The sequence below is a fragment of the Lactuca virosa genome, chromosome 1 (genome assembly GCF_052849685.1).
Source record: "Lactuca virosa cultivar CGN04683 chromosome 1, Lactuca_virosa_CGN04683_v6, whole genome shotgun sequence".
NCBI lineage: Eukaryota > Viridiplantae > Streptophyta > Magnoliopsida > Asterales > Asteraceae > Lactuca > Lactuca virosa.
Window position 1 is genome coordinate 120,681,241 of NC_136426.1, and position 24,769 is coordinate 120,706,009.

Sequence of the window (24,769 nt, forward strand, 5' to 3'; positions counted from 1 at the left end):
AGCACAAGGAGATTATACTGTTAAATGTCCGCGTAAAATTCATAACTTCTACATACGGACTCTGTTTTCGTCTGTCTTTTTACCGTTGAGTTCCTATTAATGAGATCTTCAATTCTCATTTAGGTCGCGTAGGCCAAAAACCGCTCGATCTAAAATTCGAGTTTCAGGCTGTGCACTGCTAAGCCAAATCTTAGAAAATTCATAACTTCCTCATACGAAGTCAGATTTGGGCGTTCTTTTTTTTGGATGTTCTCGGTTTAACGTATACTACAACTTTTGTTTAGATTTCTAAGGCTAAAAAGTTCTCCATCGTAAATTCACTATTTACGTCTCCCGGTGTCGTGCCGGTTTTGCCATAAAATTTCAACGGACCATAACTTCTTCGTTATAACTCGGATTTCAGCGTTCTTTATATATACGGAACCCTTGAGACGTATTCTACAACTTGGTTAAGATTATTTATTCTAAATAATCTTTTGTCAAAAAGTCGTTTTCGACCCCTATTATCTCTAAATTGACTAGCCCGGATCTACGGGCGTTACATAAATGATATCCATAATTATAATTCTCTTTTTATGGAAACTAATTAAATCTGTCATTAATGTCAGCAATAACATTCTTTCAGAATGAATTCATATCTAGGTTTTTATATATGAATTCGTATTTTGTTTCAGGACTCACTCACTTAAAATACAATAAAGTTGCATGGAATATGAAGAACGAGAGTGTATTCTACTAGAATACACTCTTATTCTGCTGGAATACACTCTCATTCTTCTAGATATGAATTCATTTTGAAAGAATATTATTATTGGCATTAATGACGAATTTAATTAGTTTCCATAAAAATGAGTTATAAGTATGGATAGCATTTAATATACATATAATTAATACTAAATTCCTATTGGTGAATTCTAGAACACAATAAATGTGAGAAGCATTTGAACCTACCTCTCTCTCTCTCTCTCTCTCTCTCTCTCTCTCTATATATATATATATATATATATATATATATATATATATATATATATATATATATATATATATATATATATATATATATATATATATATATATATATATAAATTACAAATGGATCAGGTTTAAAATGGAATGATGAATTTGAATGACATGGTACTCCATGTCATTTGCATTGCAAGAAGATACTGAAAGACAAAAACCATCCACCGTTGTGGTTGTGGATGGTCTTCGAGTTCCACTAAGTCATTAGCAGCCTCTTCGGTCTTACCAGTGAGCCCATTAGATCATTTAATTTTTTTTTAAACCGGCAAATATAAATATATAATCTACTCCTAAAATAACACTTAATTCCATCTATGTCCATGACGGGAATTGAACCCTAGACCTCAATGAGGAAGGACACCACCTAACACTACCTAATACCGCTGGGCTAGAAGCTCCTTGATATTGGATCATTTAATTAGTTGATTAATTGCACAATGCTATATAAAGTTAGCCGAGTTAAATATTACAATGATTGTATCATTTTTAAGTCTCATTTTATACCTATTGCCTATTTGTTACTTGAATATTACAATAATTGTGTGCTTTTAACTCTCATTCTATACTTATTGGCTATTTGATATAGGGAAAATGAATTATAAGCCCAACGAAATTTCCAAACCGTTCAAAAAACTCCAATTATGTTTTGTCTGTTTAAGATAACCCAACGAACTTAACTTTTTGTCTAAAAAAGCCCAACTAACTTACACTTCTCATTTGGGGTCAACCGGCTAATGAAAGTCAACAAATGACATGGCTTATGACGTGTAATTAAATATCGGAAAATGACTTGTAAGACCAACGAAGTTTCAAAACCGTTCAAAAAACCCCAATCATGCTTTGTTTGTTGAAAAAAATCCAACGAACTTACGCTTTTTGTTCAATTCTCATTAGAGGCAACCGAATTCCTTTGCAAATTAAATGACATGGCATTATATTTAATGACATGGAATAAACATATTAGAATTGCCCTTTATATATCGATTTAGGGCTTGGAGAAGAGAAACACGAACGACGTCTGTGTTCGATCTCTTGTAATAGCTACTTCTTCCTCTTCCTATCAATCGTTGATGTCCAACTCAAGATCTACAAAGAAGATATTTGATGATGCAAACTCTTGTGGATGTAGACGCCCTTCTCGGATTTGGACATCTAAAATGAAGGATCATCCAGAGATAATGTTTAGGGCTTGTTCGAACAGATGGGTAAGTGTAATTGAAAGCTTTATCATGTCCATTTTAATAAGTTTTTGTTTTTAAAAGAAACCAAACAAATAGATAAAATAAGGACATGATAAAGCTTTCAATTACACTTAGGGCTCGTTTGTTTTTTTTGAAAAAAGTCTTTTTTGGGCTCTTTCATCTGCGGGCGGGTAGACATTTGTCAAATAGACTGTTTGTTTTCTGGAAGACAAAATAGCCCGAAAAGTCTTTTTCATCACTTATCCGAAAAGACCTAATAATACCCCTTCTAACCTTGGAATACATTCGTCGCCTCCATCGCCCCCATTCGATCTTTCCCCTTTCACGACTGCATCTTCTCACACCGGCGATCTCTCCACAGCAGCCAATACCTCCAGCGGACGTTGGTCTCGCTTTACCTCCGCCGTTCTGCGTTGCCGTCGTCCCCGCCGTCGACTCATCAGGTATCGTTCCAGCTCCTCTTTATCCTTCTGTTTTTGGCTGTTCTTGGCTCTTCTGTTATGTGGCTCTTTTGTCTCCTGTCTCGTTTTTCTTTTCTTACCTCTTCTCAACTTGTATTATCAATTTAGACTCCATTAATAGTGAAATCTCATCACCATTTGCAAATTAAAAACGTTAATGTTATTTGATTTCTCAAATAACTTCCAGTTTTCCTTCCTTTATGTTTTAAACTCAATCTCAAAATCAATATGGGATTAACTGTTAAGAATTTTGAGAAACTCTGAAAACCCATTTGATTTCTGATTGCAATAATGGGAGGGATATGAACTTGGTGTTGAATTTCATAGGTAGACCATATATTTTTAAGATTGAAAATTAGTATACATATTTGACATAAGTAGAGTACATTTTAACATATGAATGATGTTCTGATTAGAATAACATCAATTCTCATAACAATGAGACTTGATTGCATTAGAATGTTGTACTCTATGCTTGAAAATGAGTATATTTGATGTCATCAAAGCATGCATTATCAATGTTGTTGATTTTGTTACATGCTTCTAGTGTAGTGCTTTTATTTAATTTTATTTCTTGATCAACATCATGTTATTTGTCATCAGTTTTAGATTCATTTGAATCAAATGTTTCTATTTTATGTTGTTTGTCTAACATGTTGTAATCCATAGATATGAATCATGAAGTTTTTTATTTTTAGTTTTTTAAGTCGGTTCTTTCATGGACTTAATTTATAAAGTTATTATATATAGCTTGTCTAAATGGGAGACAAACTACAATGGTCGAATGAGCAAGTAAAATGTTTATTAGATACGTGTATCGAAAAGGTCAACAAAATTGGTAGAAAAGGAGGTAGCATGCACAAGGAGTCTTGGGTTACGTTAGGGAAAGCTCTAAAAGAAAAGTTTGACATGGATACTTCACAAAAACAATTGAAAAATGCTTTTGATAATCTAAAAGCTAAATACGTAGGGTGGAAATATTTGAGAAACAAGTCAGGGAATTTACACAATGCTCAAACAAATTCATTTGCCTTGGTGAACACAGAATGGGAAGAATTCAAGAAGGTGTGTCTATATAATTTAATTTTTTTAGTTTATGTCCAATTTTAATAATGATGTCAAAATACTTATAATTACTATTAATCCTGGTTTAGGGTCATCCAAAGGCAGGATCATTGAGGACACACCCATTGCCTTATCCCAACCTTTGTGGATCTTTGTTTGATGGAAGTAGTGCCAGCGGTAGCATCAAATGGACCTCTACTCAAACTACACCCGCAGATACATCATCTTCTTCTCATCGTGTCCAAAGACTTCTAATTGATGACAACCCTTTTAATGGCCTAGAAGATGATGATGATGATGACGACGCTTCCAATGACACTAGTGCTCGAGCTCCTAGTGATAAAGCTCATGGTGGTTCTACTGAGAGGCCTGATAAAAGGAGTAAAACCACTGATGCTTCTACTGAGAGGCCTGATAAAAGGAGTAAAACCACTAATGCTTCTACTGAGAGGCCCGATAAAAGGGCTAAAACCAGTGATGCTTCTACTGATAGGGCCGATATGGATAAAGCCTCTAAAACCTCTGTTAGTCTTGATGAGTTGAGTCTTGATATGCAAAAAGCTCTGCAACATATGGTGAATAGCAAGGAAGGACCTACAGTAGAAGAATGTTATGAGAGGTTGAAGCTAGTTGATTTAGACCCAATGGATCCTATATTTTTGGCAGCATTTCACCTTTTTGGAATGTCCATGAATATGAGAGAGGCATGGATGACATTGCCACCGATACCTGGGGTCTTAAAAGGGTGGATAAAGATGACTGGCACCACATTAGGGATGTTTAAGTAGTCTTTATGCTTATGTTTTTTCTTTCATTTTGAACAATTATGTGTTTCTTGAACTTATGTTTGAGCTATCATTTGAATGATTGTGTACTTATTTGACACAAATATTACTAGTATTAGGATTATATGCTTATTTGAAACAAAATGTGTGCTTTGAATATGATACAAATGCTTATGTTTTTTGATTTAGCATATTAGGATTTAACAAGTGTTGATGGTTTAACAGGTTCACAATGGATTACGATAAAAAGTTGCGCCTCCTAATTGTTATGTATTTGTATCTTCGCTTTTTTTGGGGAAGAGGTTTGAAAAGAATGCGAGATAATACCTCAAAAACGTCTGGGCATCAATTCACATTAGAGTTATTACAAGGAACTAATAACCAATGCATTGAGCTCTTACGTATGTCACGTGATTCTTATGTTCGACTTTGCACACATTTTAGAGTAAAAAGTTGGTTAAAGGATAGTAAACATATATCGGTTGAAGAGAAGATGGCGATGTTCTTGATGATGATTGGTCACAATCAACGTTATGTAATCATCAAACGTAGATTTCAACACTCAAAACAAACGATTCATAAGTATTTTTATGAAGTATTGGATAAAATGATGGTGTTCGCAAAGGATATAATAGTACCAACTTCCTTTAATCCAAATCCAAACATCCCGCGTCATAATAGGAGGTTACGAAGGATTTTCAGAGGAGCGGTTGGTGCACTTGATGGAACTTTGGTACATGCTATTGTCCCTCTCGACAAACAACATTTGTATAGAGGAAGGGGAAAAGGTGATTGTTATCAAAATGTATTGGCAATATGCGACTTCAACATGATTTTTACGTTTGTCGTGGCTGGTTGGGAAGGGATAGCACATGATTCAAGAATATTATCTGAAGCTTTAGCAGATCGAGATGCACCATTCCCATTTCCACCGCCAGGTTTGTTTACATTTTCATTTTAATATTTCTACTTTTTTTTTAAATTAATTATTTCATTATATTTACAGATAAGTATTATCTTTATGATGCTGCATATACACACACCCGAGGATTTATGGCTCCTTATCGTAATGTGCGGTATTGGCTTGGAGATTTGATGGGTTTTAGGTAAAACAAATAAACTAGAAAACAATTCCTAAGTTCACATGCAACCTACTTTGGATCTATGTTTTAACTATTGAACATATAACTTTGAATTGCAAAACAAGAACCCTAGAGGAGAGAGGCTAATTTCGAAATTAACAAACTAGGGTTTAGGAGTTACATACCTTTCAATTGTTATAGCAAACAATTGATAATCCTCTTGATCTTGATCTTGATCTTCTTGGAAGCTTAGCACCACAAATGTAATGCCTCTAATGGAATCACACCCAAGAACTAGCAAGAAGGAAACTTGGAGGAGAGAGGATGGAGAGAGTATGCAATTTCGGCCTTAGGGTTTCTTCCAAAGAAATCAGTCCACAAAATGTGAGCCAGGAGGCTCCTTAAATAGTTGAGGGAACTAGGGTTTAGGGAAAACCCTAGTTATCCTTTGCTTAGGGCCTAAGCAAGACCCAAGGCCTTATCTTGGACCCCTTGGACGAATTCTCTAGGGTTTCCCCTAGGGTTTTCATCCACCCCCTTCCAAGGGAGTTCTGGATCCTTCCATTCAACTATCAGTTAATTGCAAACTAGTCCCTGCACTTTATAATTAATTCTTTTAACCCCAAAATCAATTCTGATTAATTTCTGGCTAACAATTAATTAAACATAATGATTTCTAATTAATATATTAATCCATTAACATATTAATAAATCATTATATATATATATATATATATATATATATATATATATATATATTAATTTATTAATCTTATAAATTAATATCTCTTCTTTCATAATTTCCTTGTCCAGTTGCTAGGTTGAGGGCAACCCAAAAGGACTGTGCTGCTATCAATTCAAGTACATACCAATTATAGTTATGGGCTTAGACACCTAATCCAACAGTCTCCCACTTGGATAAGTCTGTAACTATAATTGCTAGTATGCCTTCTAAATTTGACCAGCAAATTGTAGCTTCCAAAAAACTGCTGCCGAACTCTGACCCAGTCAGTTACGTGTCCTAAGATAAGTGATCATATAACCCTTCGTTCTGCTTGATATCCCCAGACAAAAGACATGGAATGTAATCAATTTGTTTGTCCAGAATCTATGTTTCCCGATTCCTGATTTGTGATGATGTAGGACTTCTAATCGAACACATCAATTTAGTCCTGGCTGGGCCCAGCACATAAGTCAACACCAAATCATCGAGGGGCCCACATATATCGCTTTTCCTGTTAGGGCAAAAGGAACGAATAAACGTTGACTCATATGCTTGTATCTTTTACTCATCAAATTATGCATGACAATACGTTTTATAACACCAAGTTACTGATGCGTTTTCGTATCACCAATGCACAACCGACTTGTAAATTACAACTCATATATCTTCGTTTCAAGATTATAAGATATTATCGTCTCAGTATTACTCGTGATGAATTCCATGAAGTAATACTCTGAGCGAGGGTTTGTCCAATACTCAAATCTCAATTTCTGAGTACTCATGAACATTGCAGCAATTCTATTGCCATGTCTATCCTTAGACAATCTGCAATCCAATTCATGACAGTCTTAATTCACTACTTACTTCCAAGAGTACGAGCGACTGTGGAGTTTGAATAATCTCATTATTCAGGAAGTAAAACATGCAAAAATGAAACACAATAATAAACAATCGACAAAAGGTAGTAGCCAAACTTATAAATAATACTTTATTATTTAATCACCAAAAGTCAATTACATTTACTTTGTTACAAGTTTCAAAAAACTAATCTAACTACTAAAACTAATATCATCTTTCAGTCCTATGCTCCGAGCATGCTGAATATGCTTAGCCCTACTCAGACCCTTTGTGAGAGGATCTGCTGGGTTATATTCAGATGACACCCTCTTTACTATAAGATGGCCTTCTTCTACTCTATGTCTGATGAAATGGTACTTTCTGTCGATATTTCTGGTCTTACCATGATCTCTTGGTTCCTTTGTCAAGGCAACCGCTCCTTCATTATCGCAGAACAGTTCCATAGGCTCCTGGATGGTTGGAACAACTCCGAGATCCCCGATGAAGTTCCTCAACCAAGCTGCTTCTTTCGACGCTTCACTCGCTGCTATGTACTCTGATTCACAAGTAGAATCAGCCACCGTATCTTGCTTGGAACTTTTCCAAGTAACTGCTCCTCCATTCAGTAAAAATACCCAGCCTGATTGAGAACGGAAGTTATCTCTATCCGTCTGAAAGCTGGCATCACTGTAACCATCTACTCTCAAAGTATCACTGCCACCAAGCACAAGGACCCAGTCCTTTGTCCTTCGCAAATACTTGAGTATATTCTTAACTGCTATCCAATGAGCTCTACCTGGGTTTCCCTGATAGCGACTGACCATGCTCAAAGCAAATGCCACATCAGGGCGAGTACATGTCATAGCGTACATGATCGATCCGACAGCGGAAGCATAAGGTACACGACTCATGTCATCCATTTCAACATCTGTACTCGGGCATTGAGTCTTACTCAATTTGGTATTGCTCTGGATAGGTAGCTCTCCCTTCTTGGAGTTTTCCATACTAAACCTCTTTAGTACCTTATCCAAGTATGTGCTCTGACTAAGTCCAATTAGTCTCTTCTTTCTATCTCTCAATATTCTAATCCCAAGAATATAGGCAGCTTCTCCAAGGTCTTTCATGGCAAAACACTTTCCAAGCCAAGACTTAACTTCTTTCAAGGTTGGAACATCGTTACCAATGAGTAATATGTCATCGACATATAACACCAGAAAAGTTACTATACTCCCACTAGCCTTGATATACACACAAAACTCATCTTCACTTCTAGAGAAACCAAACTCTTTGACTTTCTCATGGAAGCAAAGATTCCAACTGCGAGATGCTTGTTTCAATCCATAAATGGATTTCTCAAGCTTGCACACTCTATTGGGGAACTTTGCATCAACAAAACCCTCTGGCTGACTCATGTAAACATCTTCAGCCAACTTCCCATTAAGGAAAGCAGTTTTGACATCCATCTGCCAGATTTCATAATCATGGAAGGCAGCTATGGCGAGCAATATCCTAATAGATTTAATCTTAGCTACTGGTGAGAAGGTCTCATCATAGTCAACCCCTGGGGTTTGAGTGAAACCTTTTGCAACCAGTCGAGCTTTGAATGTGTGCACATTCCCATCCATGTCTGTCTTCTTCTTGAAGATCCATTTGCACCCAACTGTCTTGCGACCTGGTGCACTATCAACCAAATTCCAAACTTGGTTGTCATACATGGACTTAATCTCGCTGTCCATTGCCTCTTTCCACTTGGAAGCCTCTGGGCCTACCATTGCTTCCTTATAAGTGACTGGTTCATCTAAGTTTACCAGTGTTCTGTCACTTATGAATGTGTCACCATCTGAAGTAATATGAAAACCATACAACTCAGGTGGCACACTCACCCTAGTGGATCTTCTAAGAGGTAATGAGTTATCAATTGGTTCAACAGGAACTGTTTCCTCTGGTTGAATGCTAGTGTCATCTAAGGTTCCTTCATTGGCTGACTCTTGAATTTCTTCAAGGTCAATAGTGCTCCCACTGTCCTTTTTGAATATGAGCTCTCTTTCAAGAAAGACTCCTCTTCGTGCTACAAAGACCACGTTCTCACTAGGCCTGTAGAACAAATATCCAAAAGACTGCTTTGGGTAACCAATGAAAACACATTTCTCACTTCTAGCTGCTAGCTTGTCGTGAGTCTCTCGTCTTACGAAAGCTTCACAACCCCAGACTTTAATATGTGCTAACGAGGGAACTTTCCCTGTCCACATTTCATGAGGTGTTTTGGCAACCTTCTTTGTAGGGACAAGATTGAGGATGTGGGCGGCTGTCTCTAAGGCATACCCCCAGAAGTGAATAGGAAGCGAAGCCCGACTCATCATAGAACGAACCATGTCTAACAAGGTTCGATTGCGCCTCTCAGCTACACCATTTAATTGTGGTGTCCTAGGAGGAGTCAATTGTGAGACTATCCCACATTCTTTCAGATAGTCGTTGAACTCGATACTAAGATACTCCCCGCCTCTATCGGATCTAAGTATCTTTATCTTTCTGCCCAATTGATTTTCGACTTCATGCTTAAACTCTTTGAACTTTTCAAAAGTTTCTGACTTATGCTTGATCAAGTAGATATATCCATATCTGCTATAATCGGCAGTGAAAGTCACATAGAATCGATTAGCATCTCTTGTAGTTGATCTGAAGGGCCCACACACATCTGTGTGTATGAGATCCAACATACCTTCACCTCTTTCACAAGACCCTGTGAATGGTGATTTTGTCATCTTTCCCAAAAGACAAGATTCACACATATCATCTGACTTTAGGTCAAATGATTCCAACACTCCATCCTTTTGGAGTTGGGCTATGCGTTTCTTGTTAATGTGTCCAAGACGACAATGCCACAAGCATGCCTTGTCTACACTATTAGACAAGTCAATATTAAGTACACTATTTCCTAGGCTATCAACACAAGTCACTGTTTCATACACACCATTACAAGGCAAAGCTTCAAACATAAAAACACCATTCTTATAAACAGAAATTGAACCATTCAAATCATTAAAAGAATATGTAAAACCTTGTCTGAACAATGCATGAAATGAAATAATGTTTCTCGTCATCTCAGACGAATAGCAACAATTTATTAAATCTAATCTAACATCATTACTAAGCAGAAGCTGATAAACTTCGATCTTGGTTACTGGTGAAGACTTTCTGTTTCCCATGATCAGGTTTATCCTTCCTCGCTCTATCTCCTCACTTTCCTTTAGACCCTGCAAATCAGAACAGATATGAAAACCACATCCTGTATCAAGGACCCATGAACGAGAAGATAATGAGTTATTAGCAGAAATAGTGTAAATACCTGCCGAAGATGGCTTCACTTTGCCATCCTTGATATCTTGCAGATATTGTGGGCAAGATCTCTTCCAATGCCCCTTTTGGTTGCAGTAAAAGCAAACTGCCTCTTTTGGATCAGAAACATGGGGAGTGGAACCATTGGGCTTAGCCTTTGGGCCATTACTAGATGACCCAGCTTGAGCCTTGCTCTTCCAGTTTTGCTTGGGAGGACCTTTCCTCTTTTTCCCCTTTCCCTGTCCAATAGCCAAAACAGGGGCACTCGTAGGTGTGGAGGGTATACTTTTACCCTTCATCCCTGCCTCAGCTGTCTGCAACAAGTTGTGCAATTGGGCCAAGGTCTGCTCAGTATTGTTCAAATGGTAAGTTAGAATAAACTGACCATAACATTCAGGAAGTGAGTTCAAGACCATGTCAATGGCCAATTCCTCATCAAAGTGAATATTGAGCTTGACCAAACGCTCTATGTAGCGTTGCATTCTTTGCACATGTGACACTACCGACTCCCCATCCTTCATCTTGCAAGCCATGAGTGACTTGACTACTTCGAACTTTTCTTGACGAGCTCGCTTATGGTACTTTTCCATAAGGTCCTTGTTCATCTCGAAAGGCCAGTAGTCCTCATAGTACCTCTGCAGTTCTGGGGACATAGTTGCCACCATGATGCATGCCACTTTGGTAGCATCATCGTAATGTTTCTTGTAGGCAGCAAGATCTTCAGGAGTAGCTTCATTCTCATCAAGCTCTTTGAGCTCCTTTTCAAGAACATATTCTTTGTTCTCGAAACGAAGAGCCATCTTGATGTTGCGCATCCAATCGTTATAGTTTGAGCCATCCATAACGACTTTGGAGCAGATATTGAGCAAAGAGAAGTTCTGGTTGGAGGAGGATGAAGCAGAAGTGTTTCCAGGAGTAGACATCTTTCAAGAAAGAAAGTTTTAGTTAGATTTCAAGATACCTTAATAGAATAACCCAAAGATATAATATCAAGGTTAGGATCCAACTATGAAGATTCACAACTTAGAAATGGGATGCCGAGATCCAAGTGCAAATTTCATAAAGGTAGGTGAATGACGATTCACCAATTCCACCATTAGACGAAACAAACGAAGTGAAATTCCTAATTCTTTTGAGATACATTGAAACTATTCAATGGCATGTTTTAATCTCAAATTATGCTCTTCTATTTGTGACTGGGATGCCGAGGATTACAAACAAGATGTGAATAACCATGCAAATGTGCTTGGTAACCTCATTGTCTTTATCATTAACTATTGATGTGCTGGTAAACCACACACGCTCCATCAAAATGACAATTATGAGATACCCATCACTACTCTTTATTAGTGCCTTTTAGTGTGCTGGTTAACCACACACGCTCCACTAACGACCAATAAAGCATAATGTGCAATTTCATGGATTAGCATACTTTTCATATTTTTCCTAAAGTAACTAGAGTTGGGATTTTGAAAATAATGTTCTAGTACTTTCTTTAATATCATTATACTTTTAATGAGAAGTAGTTGTCCTATCAAATCCGTTCTGCTAACGACCCTCCACTAATCAAGGAAGCGGTGGGTGAGAGTGGACACCCATTCAACTACCATTTTATAGGCAGTTTCCTTATACCCCCCTTATAGATTAGCTTCGTGAATGAGGCATACTAGCGATTTGACTGACCATGTTCTTATACATATATAATATTAAACTTTTAATTATAATATATATAAGGTGTGTTTTAAAACATTTTAAAACTTCAAGGGTTTATAAATTTCGAAATTTAAGCTATTAAATTTAAATTTAAATAAACCAATTAACTAGATTTAATATTTATCTTTTAATTAACTATTAATCAAATTATTAAATCTTGTAAGGATTATCTAATTAAATTAATCCATTAATTTAATCCTAATCCTTATCCCTCTAAATTTCGAAAAATAGGGTAAGGATAATTATCCAATTAATCTAATTAAGCAACAATTATCCAAAACAAGAAACCCTAAAACTTCTAAGCAAATTTCGAAATTTACAAGGGAGGAGGCTAGGGTTTTCAAAACCCTAACCCTAATTTCGATTAGGGTTCTTTGGAGGCTAGGGTTTTCGAAAAAACCCTTTGATCCAAAACCCTAGAAATCGAAAATTTTGGCCTTTAGGGTTTAATAGCTATAAACCCTAATTTGCAATTCAACAATTGTAGCAATTCAATTTAAAACAACAATGGCTCTGATACCACTGATGGGTTTTAGGTAAAACAAATAAACTAGAAAACAATTCCTAAGTTCACATGCAACCTACTTTGGATCTATGTTTTAACTATTGAACATATAACTTTGAATTGCAAAACAAGAACCCTAGAGGAGAGAGGCTAATTTCGAAATTAACAAACTAGGGTTTAGGAGTTACATACCTTTCAATTGTTATAGCAAACAATTGATAATCCTCTTGATCTTGATCTTGATCTTCTTGGAAGCTTAGCACCACAAATGTAATGCCTCTAATGGAATCACACCCAAGAACTAGCAAGAAGGAAACTTGGAGGAGAGAGGATGGAGAGAGTATGCAATTTCGGCCTTAGGGTTTCTTCCAAAGAAATCAGTCCACAAAATGTGAGCCAGGAGGCTCCTTAAATAGTTGAGGGAACTAGGGTTTAGGGAAAACCCTAGTTATCCTTTGCTTAGGGCCTAAGCAAGACCCAAGGCCTTATCTTGGACCCCTTGGACGAATTCTCTAGGGTTTCCCCTAGGGTTTTCATCCACCCCCTTCCAAGGGAGTTCTGGATCCTTCCATTCAACTATCAGTTAATTGCAAACTAGTCCCTGCACTTTATAATTAATTCTTTTAACCCCAAAATCAATTCTGATTAATTTCTGGCTAACAATTAATTAAACATAATGATTTCTAATTAATATATTAATCCATTAACATATTAATAAATCATTTATATATATATATATATATATATATATATATATATATTAATTTATTAATCTTATAAATTAATATCTCTCCTTTCATAATTTCCTTGTCCAGTTGCTAGGTTGAGGGCAACCCAAAAGGACTGTGCTGCTATCAATTCAAGTACATACCAATTATAGTTGGGAAGGGATAGCACATGATTCAAGAATATTATCTGAAGCTTTAGCAGATCGAGATGCACCATTCCCATTTCCACCGCCAGGTTTGTTTACATTTTCATTTTAATATTTCTACTTTTTTTTTAAATTAATTATTTCATTATATTTACAGATAAGTATTATCTTTGTGATGCTGCATATACACACACCCGAGGATTTATGGCTCCTTATCGTAATGTGCGGTATTGGCTTGGAGATTTTCATCGAAGACGTGCATTAACCAGCAAAGAAAAATTTAATCACTCACATGCAAAACTTCGAAATGTCATTGAACGTGCTTTTGGTGTCTTGAAAGCACGTTTCCCTATATTGAAGAGAATGACGCCATTTCCATTGGTTACACAAAGAAACATCGCCATTGCATGTTTTGCGCTTCATAATTATATAAGAAAAGAGGGATTAAGTGATGAGTATTTTTCTCAATATAATCAAGTCGATATATCACTTCAAAGCAACAATGTACAAGATGATGATGATGATGAGGAGGAGGAGGAAGAGGATGACATGAATGAGGTACAACCACATGGAAGTGCAAGAGACCGGGAATATATGGTTTATCTACGAGATCAAATTGCTGACCAGTTAATGGGAAATGTAGAATGAATGATTTCATAAAAAATATGTTAGTTTTGTGAATTTAGTTTTAACATTGTAAGACAATCATCGAAACAATCCTTTATGTTTTTAAAAATATCAACTTTAATGAGTAAACAACCTTCGAGTTTGAATCGAAATATATATAGTTTATCTAATGTTTTAAAAAGTATTATATGTTTGAAATTGTATGAAATTGTTATTGGTAAAGTTTGAGTCAAATATAAATTTTAATAGATTAGTAATGTATGAGATGTTGAGTTTTTAGCATTTGGGCTTTGGTTGTTTCAACATTAATTTTAAAGATCGGTTTTGTTGTTGAACAATGAAAATTAATGCAAATCGGATGGCAATGTGTAAGTATACAATTCTTATTAAGAAAAAATTTAATTTGTTTTTTTATGTTGCTTTTTCATATTATCTAATATTTGCTTACAAAATACTATAATTCTATTAAATTGTTCGTAAATATTATTAAATGGTTAGATTTTCAATTTATTAAAAACCACCGTGAATTATGAGAAAAAAAATATGGTTAATTGATTTCCTTTATTACAAGATCTCTTAAATTTTAGTTTATTATAATTAAAAAACAAACAATCTTTTTGCATTAAGACTTTTTGTATGAATACATAAAAAAAGACTTTTAGTCCACGTCTTCTTCCGCAGACATGGAAAAAGACAAAAGACATTTGACCACTTCCAAAACAAACACCACCTTACTCATCTGTTCGAACAAGCCCTGAACTTTTTTCTTTGGATGATCCTCCGTTCTAGATGTCCAAATCCAAGAAGGGCGTCCACATCCACAAGGGTTTTCATCATCAAATATCTTCTTTGTAGATCTTGAGTTGGACATCAACGATTGAGAGGAAGAACAAGAAGTAGTTATTACAAGAGATCAAACACAGACGATGTTCGTTTTTCTCTTCTCCAAGCCCTAAATTGATATATAAAAGGCAATTCTAATATGCTTATTCCATTTCATTAAATATAATGTCATGTCATTTGTCAACTAGTTGTATACCTAATGAATCTGGTTGTCTCTAATGAGGATTGAACAAAAGCGTAAGTCCGTTGGGTTTTTTTCAACAAACAAAACATGCTTGAGGTTTTTTTGAAGGGTTTTGAAACTTCGTTGGTCTTACAAGTCATTTTCCGATATTTAATTACACGTCATAATCTATGTCATTCGTTGACTTTCATTAGCCGGTTGACCCTAAATGAGAAGTGAACGAAAGTGTAAGTTAGTTAGGCTTTTTTTTAGACAAAACGTTAAGTTCGTTGGGTTTTCTTAAACAGACAAAACATGATTAAGTTTTTTGAACGGTTTAAAAACTTCATTGGGCTTATAAGTCATTTTCCGTTTGATATACGTTTGCGGCCAAATGCATTTAGATGATGTTGCCACCGACATTAGTGTGTCATGTACATATAACTCCAACAATTCTCCAGTTCTGTAAATCAAGAACACTTTGATCATAATACAAGTAAAGGGCTACGTCTAACAACATGTCAATTATACATAATGTCAACCCGAAGACTCGCCAGTCTATGCTTTCCATCATTATTTTATTGACTCTGAAAACTCATATCATTTATCCCTTCAACAACCATTGTATGTGTTGAGTACAAGCCTACAAGGCATGGATCGTATCATCCTTCAAACACTCAAACACTTATGTTTCTTTATAAAGATTAGACTCCGACTAAAACAAAAGCATATATCAATATCAAAATATGTTCAGATCTATCTTGACTACTTACATCTTGCTATGACATGATCAACGTTTTAGATTATCACGCAAGGACGTTTATTAATTTCTTCACCTCAAGTCCAACTGTCCAACATAGTACTACTGGTGAGTCAACCAGGCAAATATGAGCGATTCACACCTTGTTTATTGGGATGTGAGTGAAGGCCCATGATTCCCGCTTCCACATTAAACTCCCTCGCTTTCCACATCGCCATTACTCCTATATACCTTCTTCTTCTTCCTCAAATTCAAACCGATTTCCTTGTTAAATTAACACGTAAAGATTCCATTTTTCCAAATTCAATAATGTAGGTTTTCGATTTTCAGTTTACGATGGTTCAGAAACTATTCGAAACGACGATGGTGAGGAGGAGTCCGATGAAGGCATGGTTAGGGTTACAAACTTCAACGGTATTACTCGTGGGTGGAAATCACACCTCTTCCAGGTTTTGTACTCGCTAAATCACTCCAGTTTTTGTCGCTCTTTGATTTTTCGTAACTTCTACACGTCTTACTTCAATCGATCACAACATATTTCGAAATGGATTTCAAAGCCTTAAAATGGCAACTGATTCGCGTGGCATTAACAAGGCGATTGATTCTAGGGAGTTTATGTTTTATGTTGGCTATTGTTATCGTTTCATTCACTCGTATCAGTCGTATGGCGTATGAAATTCGAACGAATGAACCGATCTTCGAGAATTTCGATAAATGTTCGTTGGATCTCAACCTGTTTCGATATCTACACACGAAGAATCTGACTCGTGGTGTGATCGAAGAGTTGATAAACAAGGAGATGATTAGCCTCGATTCACGAACATTATCCATAGGCGAGGGTTCAGATTCAGATTTGTTAACACTTCGAGAATTAGGAATCACCAACGCATTTCGAATCTCATCGATTTTCCAGAATCCAATCGATCATGAACTCGACTTCAAAACAAACTCTTTCGATTTCATCATGTGTAGAATCTACCATAAGGTTCCCATTCCACCTCTTCTCGTTCTAGAAATCGAACGCGTTCTAAAACCTGGTGGTATTTCCGCCATGCTTGTACGTTTCTCCACCTTCAACATGGGTAGCCTGGTAAGATCCGCTACACCTGTTTCATTACTCTTGAGAAGGTCTGAAATCCTCCATGTTTGTGGAATCGGATCATTTGCACTGATCGTGTTCAAGAAACGTTTAGATAATGTCGAATTTTTCAAATATTATAAGCTCCCAAACGAATGCTCATCCATTTCCAAAAACAAACCGTACATGCAACACATCGAGCCTCTCATGGATCGAAAATTCAACGAGGTTTCTTACTTGCCAAAATTCATGAACGTTTCATCAAGAAACAGGTTGATTTACATCAACATGGGGACATACGAATCGGAATTTGAAGCTAATTATCCAATCGATCAAAAGGAATTCAATGTGTTTGTAGTTGATCATAACGTGTCTGCTTTTTCTAATTATGTGAAAAAGCGTGGTGTGACATTTGTTTATCATCCGGGTCTTGTTGAAGATGATGAAAAGATTGGTACTAGTGTTGACAATGGTGATTATCTTGAAGCTCCATTGCATGAAGAACGATTTGAGTTTATTAACTGGTTTAAGGAGACTGCAAAAGATGGGGATTTTGTGGTGCTTATGATGAATGCAGGGGTTACACATATCAAAGTGTTGTTTGAGTTATTTGAAAGTGGAGCGATTTGTGGTGTTGATGAGATGTTTATTCGATGTTTGGATGGTGTTGATTGTGGGAATAGTAGATGCAAGGATTGTTTGAGCCTTTTTAATGGTCTTAGAATGCTGGTGTTTTTGTTCACCGAAGGCCGGTTGCTTAAAAATGGTTGTTTCTTGTTGTATGGTGAATAATTCGAAGTCTTTCTATCGTTGATATTTGATATCTGATGACTGTCTATGTCTATGTCTGTATATAGTTCATCTGTATACCGGTCATCTGATATCAGACGATAAGAACATTGTTTTGTAGGTGTGGATTCGGGATTTTTTTGTATGTGATTATATTATCATAACAAATCATTTTAAGTGGATTCATTAAAAGACAGTTTATTCTTTTATGTTTTAATAACAAAATAGTTTTCTCACATGTGTGATGAGTGATGAGTTTACCTTTTTTAGCCCATCAAACTCTACTTGTTTATGCACCAAGTTAGTTTGGGCTGGGTTTTTGTGTCCTAAGGCCCAGACATTTGTCTGAATCTCAATTCTCGAATTCTCAAAATGATAAAATAGAATAGAGAAATTAAATATCCTCCTACTCTTTGTTCGTACATATCCTCCTACCCAATGAAATGATGACATGTGTAACATTTAATGTTCATTTAATGATATTTTAGGATACTAATATGACACATGTCATCATTTAAATGGGTAGGAGGATTAATAGGATCAAAAGGTAGGAAGATATTTAATTTCTCGAATAAGAATAATAGATGTCAAAGAAAATATGGAGGTCTAACATATTGCTTGTACGTATTCATTTAAACTTCTAGTTGGAAAGTAAAAGTTATTGAATTTTGTTTTTGTTTTAATTTTTGAAAATTTCTGTTTTTATTTAATTAAAGTAAAAAGGAAATGGACTTGGACGTATAAAGCGTATGTTAAAAAAGGAAAAAGGAATCGCACAGCAAGTAGGAATGAGTGGTTTTAAACAGATTGTTCATAACATAAATAGACAAAGTAGTTTTAGCATTTTCAGCTTTAAATTCTAGTTTTTCGAGAGAAAAAAAGTTGTATACTTGTATTCGAAAATTTTGTAATTAAACCACATTGTAGTCCTAACTATTGATTTTTTTTTAAAATTATTAATTAGTAAGATTCAAGTCTAAAATTATTTATTTGTCCTCTATAAAGTATTTTTAATGTAAACATTGATTTTATATCTAGAGAACATTTTAAGCATTCAAATATTACTAAAATATTATCATAATTATAATTTGTGAGGAAAGTGACAGCTTTTAAGTATTGTATAGCAAAATATTATGTTTATTCATTTCACTCTTAAATAAAATATCTTATGACTTAGACTATTTCTAACCATATATCATTTTTTTTACATAATATAAAATAGTCAAATAGTATTTCAGCTTTAATCCTATACCATTATTTACACCAAAACAAATCTTTAATATATATTTAATTATTATCTTTTTACTTATTTTTTTTTATATATTTTTAGGTAAAAAAATTAAAATATATTATTAAAAATCTATAACAGTTAATTGTTTTATATTATTAATTTGAATTAGGATTTATTTTATTAAAATGACATTTGTTAAATAACAAAATTATATTTAGAACACATTTTTATATACTTATAATTACATAATATTATAATGAATAGTTATTATATTTAGGATATACAAAGGCAATGCTACACCGATTTAGGGTGCCCATGGACATCCTTTGATTTAGACAAAATTAGAGATTATATCATAGTTTTTAGATGGACATTCTTATTCTTATAATTAATAAAATATATATTTATAACTTTTGAATTAAACCTAACCAATATATAATTGTATCAAGTGGTGGTTAACAAACAAACAAAATCTTATTTATAAATATCAAAATATATCTTTAGTTTGTAATCCGTTTAGTAAACAAACTATATTAAATTAGGGGTAAATTGATAAGGTAAAACCGAAACCAAAAAGTAATAGTTCATTTTTAATTTTAGAAAATCTAAACCATCGGTTTTTTTCGATTTCGGTTTTTTAATTTTATTTTTATTTTATTTTCGCGGTTTCTTCATTTGTTATGCTGATAAAATCAAACAATAACAACTAACAAACAATATACTAAAGATAATACAAGATGTAAACGAATCATTATCGTAATGTTTAATGGAAGTCAAAACTTCATGTTAATTTAAGTGTAACCTTTGGTATTAAAGTTAACAATATATTTATTGACAGCCGGCCCATAATCAAAAACTTTAACCCATTGATTTTTCACACGAATTAAATTATACAACAGTAAATTTGAATATGATAATTTGTCGCTGTCTAAGGTCCGCTTCATGCCATTTAATAGTGATATTCATACTCCAATAATTAATTCTTTTAGAAATATGAAGTCCAAAATATAAATTTGAAATGAATGTCAACGTCTAGTCGTCCACAAAGGCTAGAATCACATGTAGATTGTCTACTCAAGATTAAAGATTTACGTCCCATCTCAGCTGTTGGGCCAACGAAGCCCATGTGATTTACAAAATGTCAAAAACACCCCTTAAAAAGTTGGATTCGTTTAGAGTCTTTCAAAACATTTGAAAAGTCATTCCTACCCCTCCTATTTCTTTTGTCTTATCCATGATAGTAACCACTCATTGCCGGGTGCCACTAACCACTTTGCCCTCTAATCATAAATAAAAAACCCGAGCCAGAACAACTTGGCCCACTTCAAACTCATTTTCTAACCCACCATCATGCCCACATGTTCCAAATTCGATTATTATAATACAAGTTTCCCATTAAATTAAATACATAATAAAATCCAACAATTCAATCTAGATATGTTTTTTTATTCCTCAAATCATACACAATATAATGGATTCAGACAACATTACCTATTCACTATTCACCATTTTTAGTTTTTTACCTACATATATAATGCAAATAAATATCTATTGACTAATTATAAAAATATGGGATAAGATTATAGGAATATTAAAAAAAGAAATAAAAAAAGGGCCTACATGATTCCATAAAAGGAATGAGTTTTCTTTCATCTGAGTAAAGATGAACTGTCAAAACACAGCTAATATTTGCCATATGAAGGACAATTTGGTGGGCCATAGGGGCTCTTTTAAACCCCCTCCACATGTTCCATTCAATAACTACAAAAACTTTGCTGCCCAAACACCCAATCACCTCTTTTTGACTTCAATCATACCCCACCCCCCTACCCCTACCCCTACCCCTACCCTTTTCCCCTTTGCTTCAAAACTAATTCATCACTATTCCAAATCTACCCTTAACTCCTTAACTCTAAAAATCTAGTAAGTAGTAACATACATGAATCATGATACACCTCAAAACAATATACCTTTTTTCCAATTTATTACCACAAATAAAAGTACACAAACGAAAATAAATTAAAAAAAAAGAAAAGAAAAGAAAAAGTTAATCAGATAAGTTCAAAGGGTGACTAAAAACCTGTAATTAGGGTTTGAAGATTTGGAGATAAGTTTAAGAACCCATGACAGCGCAATTGTAAACAAAGACACCAGCATGTTCTTTAACACCAAGAATCTTCCAATCCAAAATACCATTTTTAACCCCAGATTTAGGGCACCATGAATTAATCACTATAGCTTCACCTTCTGGTCCACCCCTTTGTCCACCCACCACCAAAAGTTCATCCCCACAAGCCCTAAAAGCTAACCCCCAACCATTCGATGAGTCAGCCCTAACTGGAAGTCTACCCAAAACACCCCATAAGTTCTTAATCTTATCATATTTCTTAACCATATTGCTTAAGTACTCAACTGCATATAACTCATTATCAACAACCGCTACAAGTGGTGGAGCTTGGGCTGCCCGGTTTACATTCGGGTACATGCCCGGAATTTTCCTCCATTTTTTGAGTTTGAGGTCAAACTCTTCACCACAGGTTAATGAATCATTAGGGCTTGTCATTCCTCCTATTACATAAAACTTTCCATCCATGAAAAAACCTGAACATAATCTTCTAGGGGAGTGCATGTTTGGAAGCATTTCCCATCTACCTGTTAATGAATCGTATAACTCAGCAGATTTTAGAATGTTTCCGTTTTGATCACTACCTCCTGCAACAATGGCGATTGTTCCTAAGCTTCCTGACGCGAATAGACACCTGGGGTGAATCATTCCTTCGCATTTCACCCAGTTTCTATGGATTAAGCTGTATTTCCATATAGCAAATTCGAATAGTTCACGCCCGAAAACTAACAATTCACTCCCTACAGCTAATGATTCTTTATCTGCGTGGTTGAAACATTCATCACAAGGGATTTTGGGAAGCCTCATCCAGTTTTTGGTGATTGGATCGAATGCTTCCCAACCTCTGGGATCGCACACCATGTATACCCAATGCTCTATGATTCCTAGTTGCTTTCGTAGCTCGTAGAGGTAGCCTGTTTTCATGAGGGAATTGAATCGGATGTTTAAGCAGGAGAGTGAAGCGTAATCGAATCTACAAGCCCAGGCTAGACAAATTAGGGCTACATCGTCGTATAGTCCAGGAAGAAGAGAATCATTGGAGGTTTGATTCAGTCGACTATGGAAGAATTGGAAATCTCCTCTCTCGTTGTTCATGTTTCCTGAGAACTGAGAAGAAGTTGTTTGATCTTATGAAAAGTACTTAGCAACTTCTGTTGGAATCTTAACGATTTTGCTCATGATCCATCTGTGCAAACTAAATTATTCTAAAGGCGAACAAGTTAGCTACACAAAATCAAAGCCTGAAGTTTGAAACACTACTATACGTCATCATCTCAACAAACTAAAATCCAAATTTGATCTTTCCAACTATTCTTCATCCTATCCGTTAATTTAGGCCAATCATAATTTCCTGAAAAAGCCCCAAACGAAACTCACCGGAAATCAGACAGAGGAAAGCAACTAAGGCAATACACATCAATTCGGCCTCTTCAATCAATCAAAATCCATGAAAAGCTTAAAACCTTTCACTCAATTTTTTGAATATAGCGAATTAAAATCAGATGTTGGAATAACCGAGATCAAAATAGAGAAGTGGCATGAAACATTAGAATCTAACCGTAGAACGATGACAGATCCCGGCGATTAGAGTGTCACCGGAGCTGATAAAAAAATCTGATCTCGGAGTCGGATGTCAGGCAGGCGGAGACGCCGGAGATAACTGTTCATGCGCAGACATCTCGCCGGAAACCGAAAGGAATCCTACAGATATGTGTGATTCTGTGTGAGACAGACGGATTGAAGAAGGATAAAATGGTACGTTTTCTTATAACTAAGAAAAACTGAAACTTGTTGAGAGAGAAAATGGACTGAAAGTGAAAAGGGGTTTTGTCGTTTGACAAAATGTTCTGTTAAACCCCCTTAAGTTTCATTTATTATAAATTAAGTCCTTTATACTTTTTTAGGTAATAGTCTGAAGCATGTTATAAAATCCAACAATAAAAGTAATATTTCTTTCTCTTTTTATCCTTTTTTATAACAAAGCCACGTGGGTCACTTTAAAACCATACATATTCAAGTAATAATGGGTTGTCATTATTGACCCTAGCTTGATCCTACTTTAAATGTAAAAATTGCTAAAAAATCTAACTTGCTTACCTTAAACAAAACTTTTACACAATGAAATCTTTTTCTTAATAAATTCTAATTTTCTTAGAAAACTGACATGTTTGAAAAATCTGATAACATAATCTTTTGTTTTAGAAAATTAATCTTAGGTTATGTTTGACCTAAATAACTAGTTGATAGCTAATAATATGTTAGTTTATAAATTAATAATATTTGATAAAAAATAATGAGATTTTTTAATATATATTTTAAGGATACATATAAAAAGCATTAACTATTAGAAATATTATTATAATTAATTGTGAAGTGTATTAATTATATAAAATATTCTTTATAATTAACATATTTTATATTTTCAATTAAAAATATTTCATATAATTAATACATTTCACATTTAATTATTGTAATATTTTTCATAATTAATGTTTATTATGTTTGCTCTTAGGGTACAAATTAAAAAATCTCAAAAATAATTTATAAGCTAGATGGCAATATAAAATAACATTAATTGACATTTAGATATATAACTAAAAGAAAACTATATATATAATTATAACATATTTGAAATATTTTTGGAAAAGCTTTACAAACTTATCAAAAGCTATCTTAAAATAATTTATTACAGTAAAAGTTAGTTTATAAACTATATCATAAGTCAAAATAAGTTACTTGTATGATTTTACTAAATAGTAAATTATAATACACAACACTTTTTAGACTTACATAGTAATTTATGTTTTATATGATTGTATTGTACACTTATATAAAACATAATTTGTTACACATGGCTAAAAAATATTATGTAAGGATCATCACCCCTTGATAAATAAATAACTTTTTATAGTATCACAAATCACTTACACTATTTTATTTTGATTTAATATATACCATCTGACATATATACTCAGTCATAATTTGGGATTAACAATGTTTTGCAAAATATTTTTCCCATTTTTTCTTCTAATTATAACCATTTACACCAACTAAGTGGTATTTAAAAGTTAATTTAAAAAACACAGACTTTTAAATTTCTAATGTCGTTTTCTTGAAGTTCTACAGTTAAGGAATATAGTATATCTATATGAATTATATTTTCTTATTCAAGTTACATATTTAATCATATTTTTTGTCATCACATATCTTGTCTTTTATTATCGTAAATTTTGGAAAGATTGGCGTAATTACTGTTTAAAATCCACGTGTTTAAGAAGTATGAACACGTATTAACTTTTAAAAGTTTAAAATTAATTAATTGGTATGCAAATGCCAAATAAAGTTTATTTTCTAATTTTGCATCAAGTTTTAATTTTTTTTTCTCTTAAAGGGCCTCAAATGTTTTTTTTTAATTTAAAAATCATTGTCATTTTAACATCATTGGTAATTTTACCAAGCGTTCCAACCGTTGTTTGTTTGTTGTTCTTTTGTTCTTTTAATTATTTCATATTTTTAAAACAAAATCAAGTTTAAATCTTGGTTTTA

The 24,769-nt window shown here is 34.3% G+C and overlaps 3 protein-coding genes across 3 annotated transcripts; 2 read left to right on the forward strand and 1 right to left on the reverse strand.

Annotated features, from left to right (window-relative positions):
- Window positions 1-4,768: 4,768 nt before the first annotated feature.
- Window positions 4,769-14,255, forward strand: LOC145119794 (uncharacterized). The gene is made up of 4 exons (XM_079055539.1): window positions 4,769-5,474; window positions 5,543-5,642; window positions 13,614-13,696; window positions 13,765-14,255. The coding sequence occupies exons 1-4, from the start codon at window positions 4,769-4,771 to the stop codon at window positions 14,253-14,255; spliced, it is 1,380 nt and encodes a 459-aa protein (XP_078911665.1).
- Window positions 14,256-15,993: 1,738 nt separating this feature from the next.
- Window positions 15,994-18,092, forward strand: LOC145157414 (uncharacterized). The gene is made up of 2 exons (XM_079076457.1): window positions 15,994-16,108; window positions 16,331-18,092. Exon 2 carries the CDS (start codon window positions 16,545-16,547, stop codon window positions 17,868-17,870), a length of 1,326 nt encoding a protein of 441 aa, XP_078932583.1. The 5' UTR covers window positions 15,994-16,108; window positions 16,331-16,544; the 3' UTR covers window positions 17,871-18,092.
- A 2,956-nt stretch (window positions 18,093-21,048) lies between these two features.
- Window positions 21,049-23,015, reverse strand: LOC145157420 (F-box/kelch-repeat protein At5g60570-like). The gene has a single exon (XM_079076463.1). It carries the CDS (start codon window positions 22,316-22,318, stop codon window positions 21,212-21,214), a length of 1,107 nt encoding a protein of 368 aa, XP_078932589.1. The 5' UTR covers window positions 22,319-23,015; the 3' UTR covers window positions 21,049-21,211.
- Window positions 23,016-24,769: the final 1,754 nt, after the last annotated feature.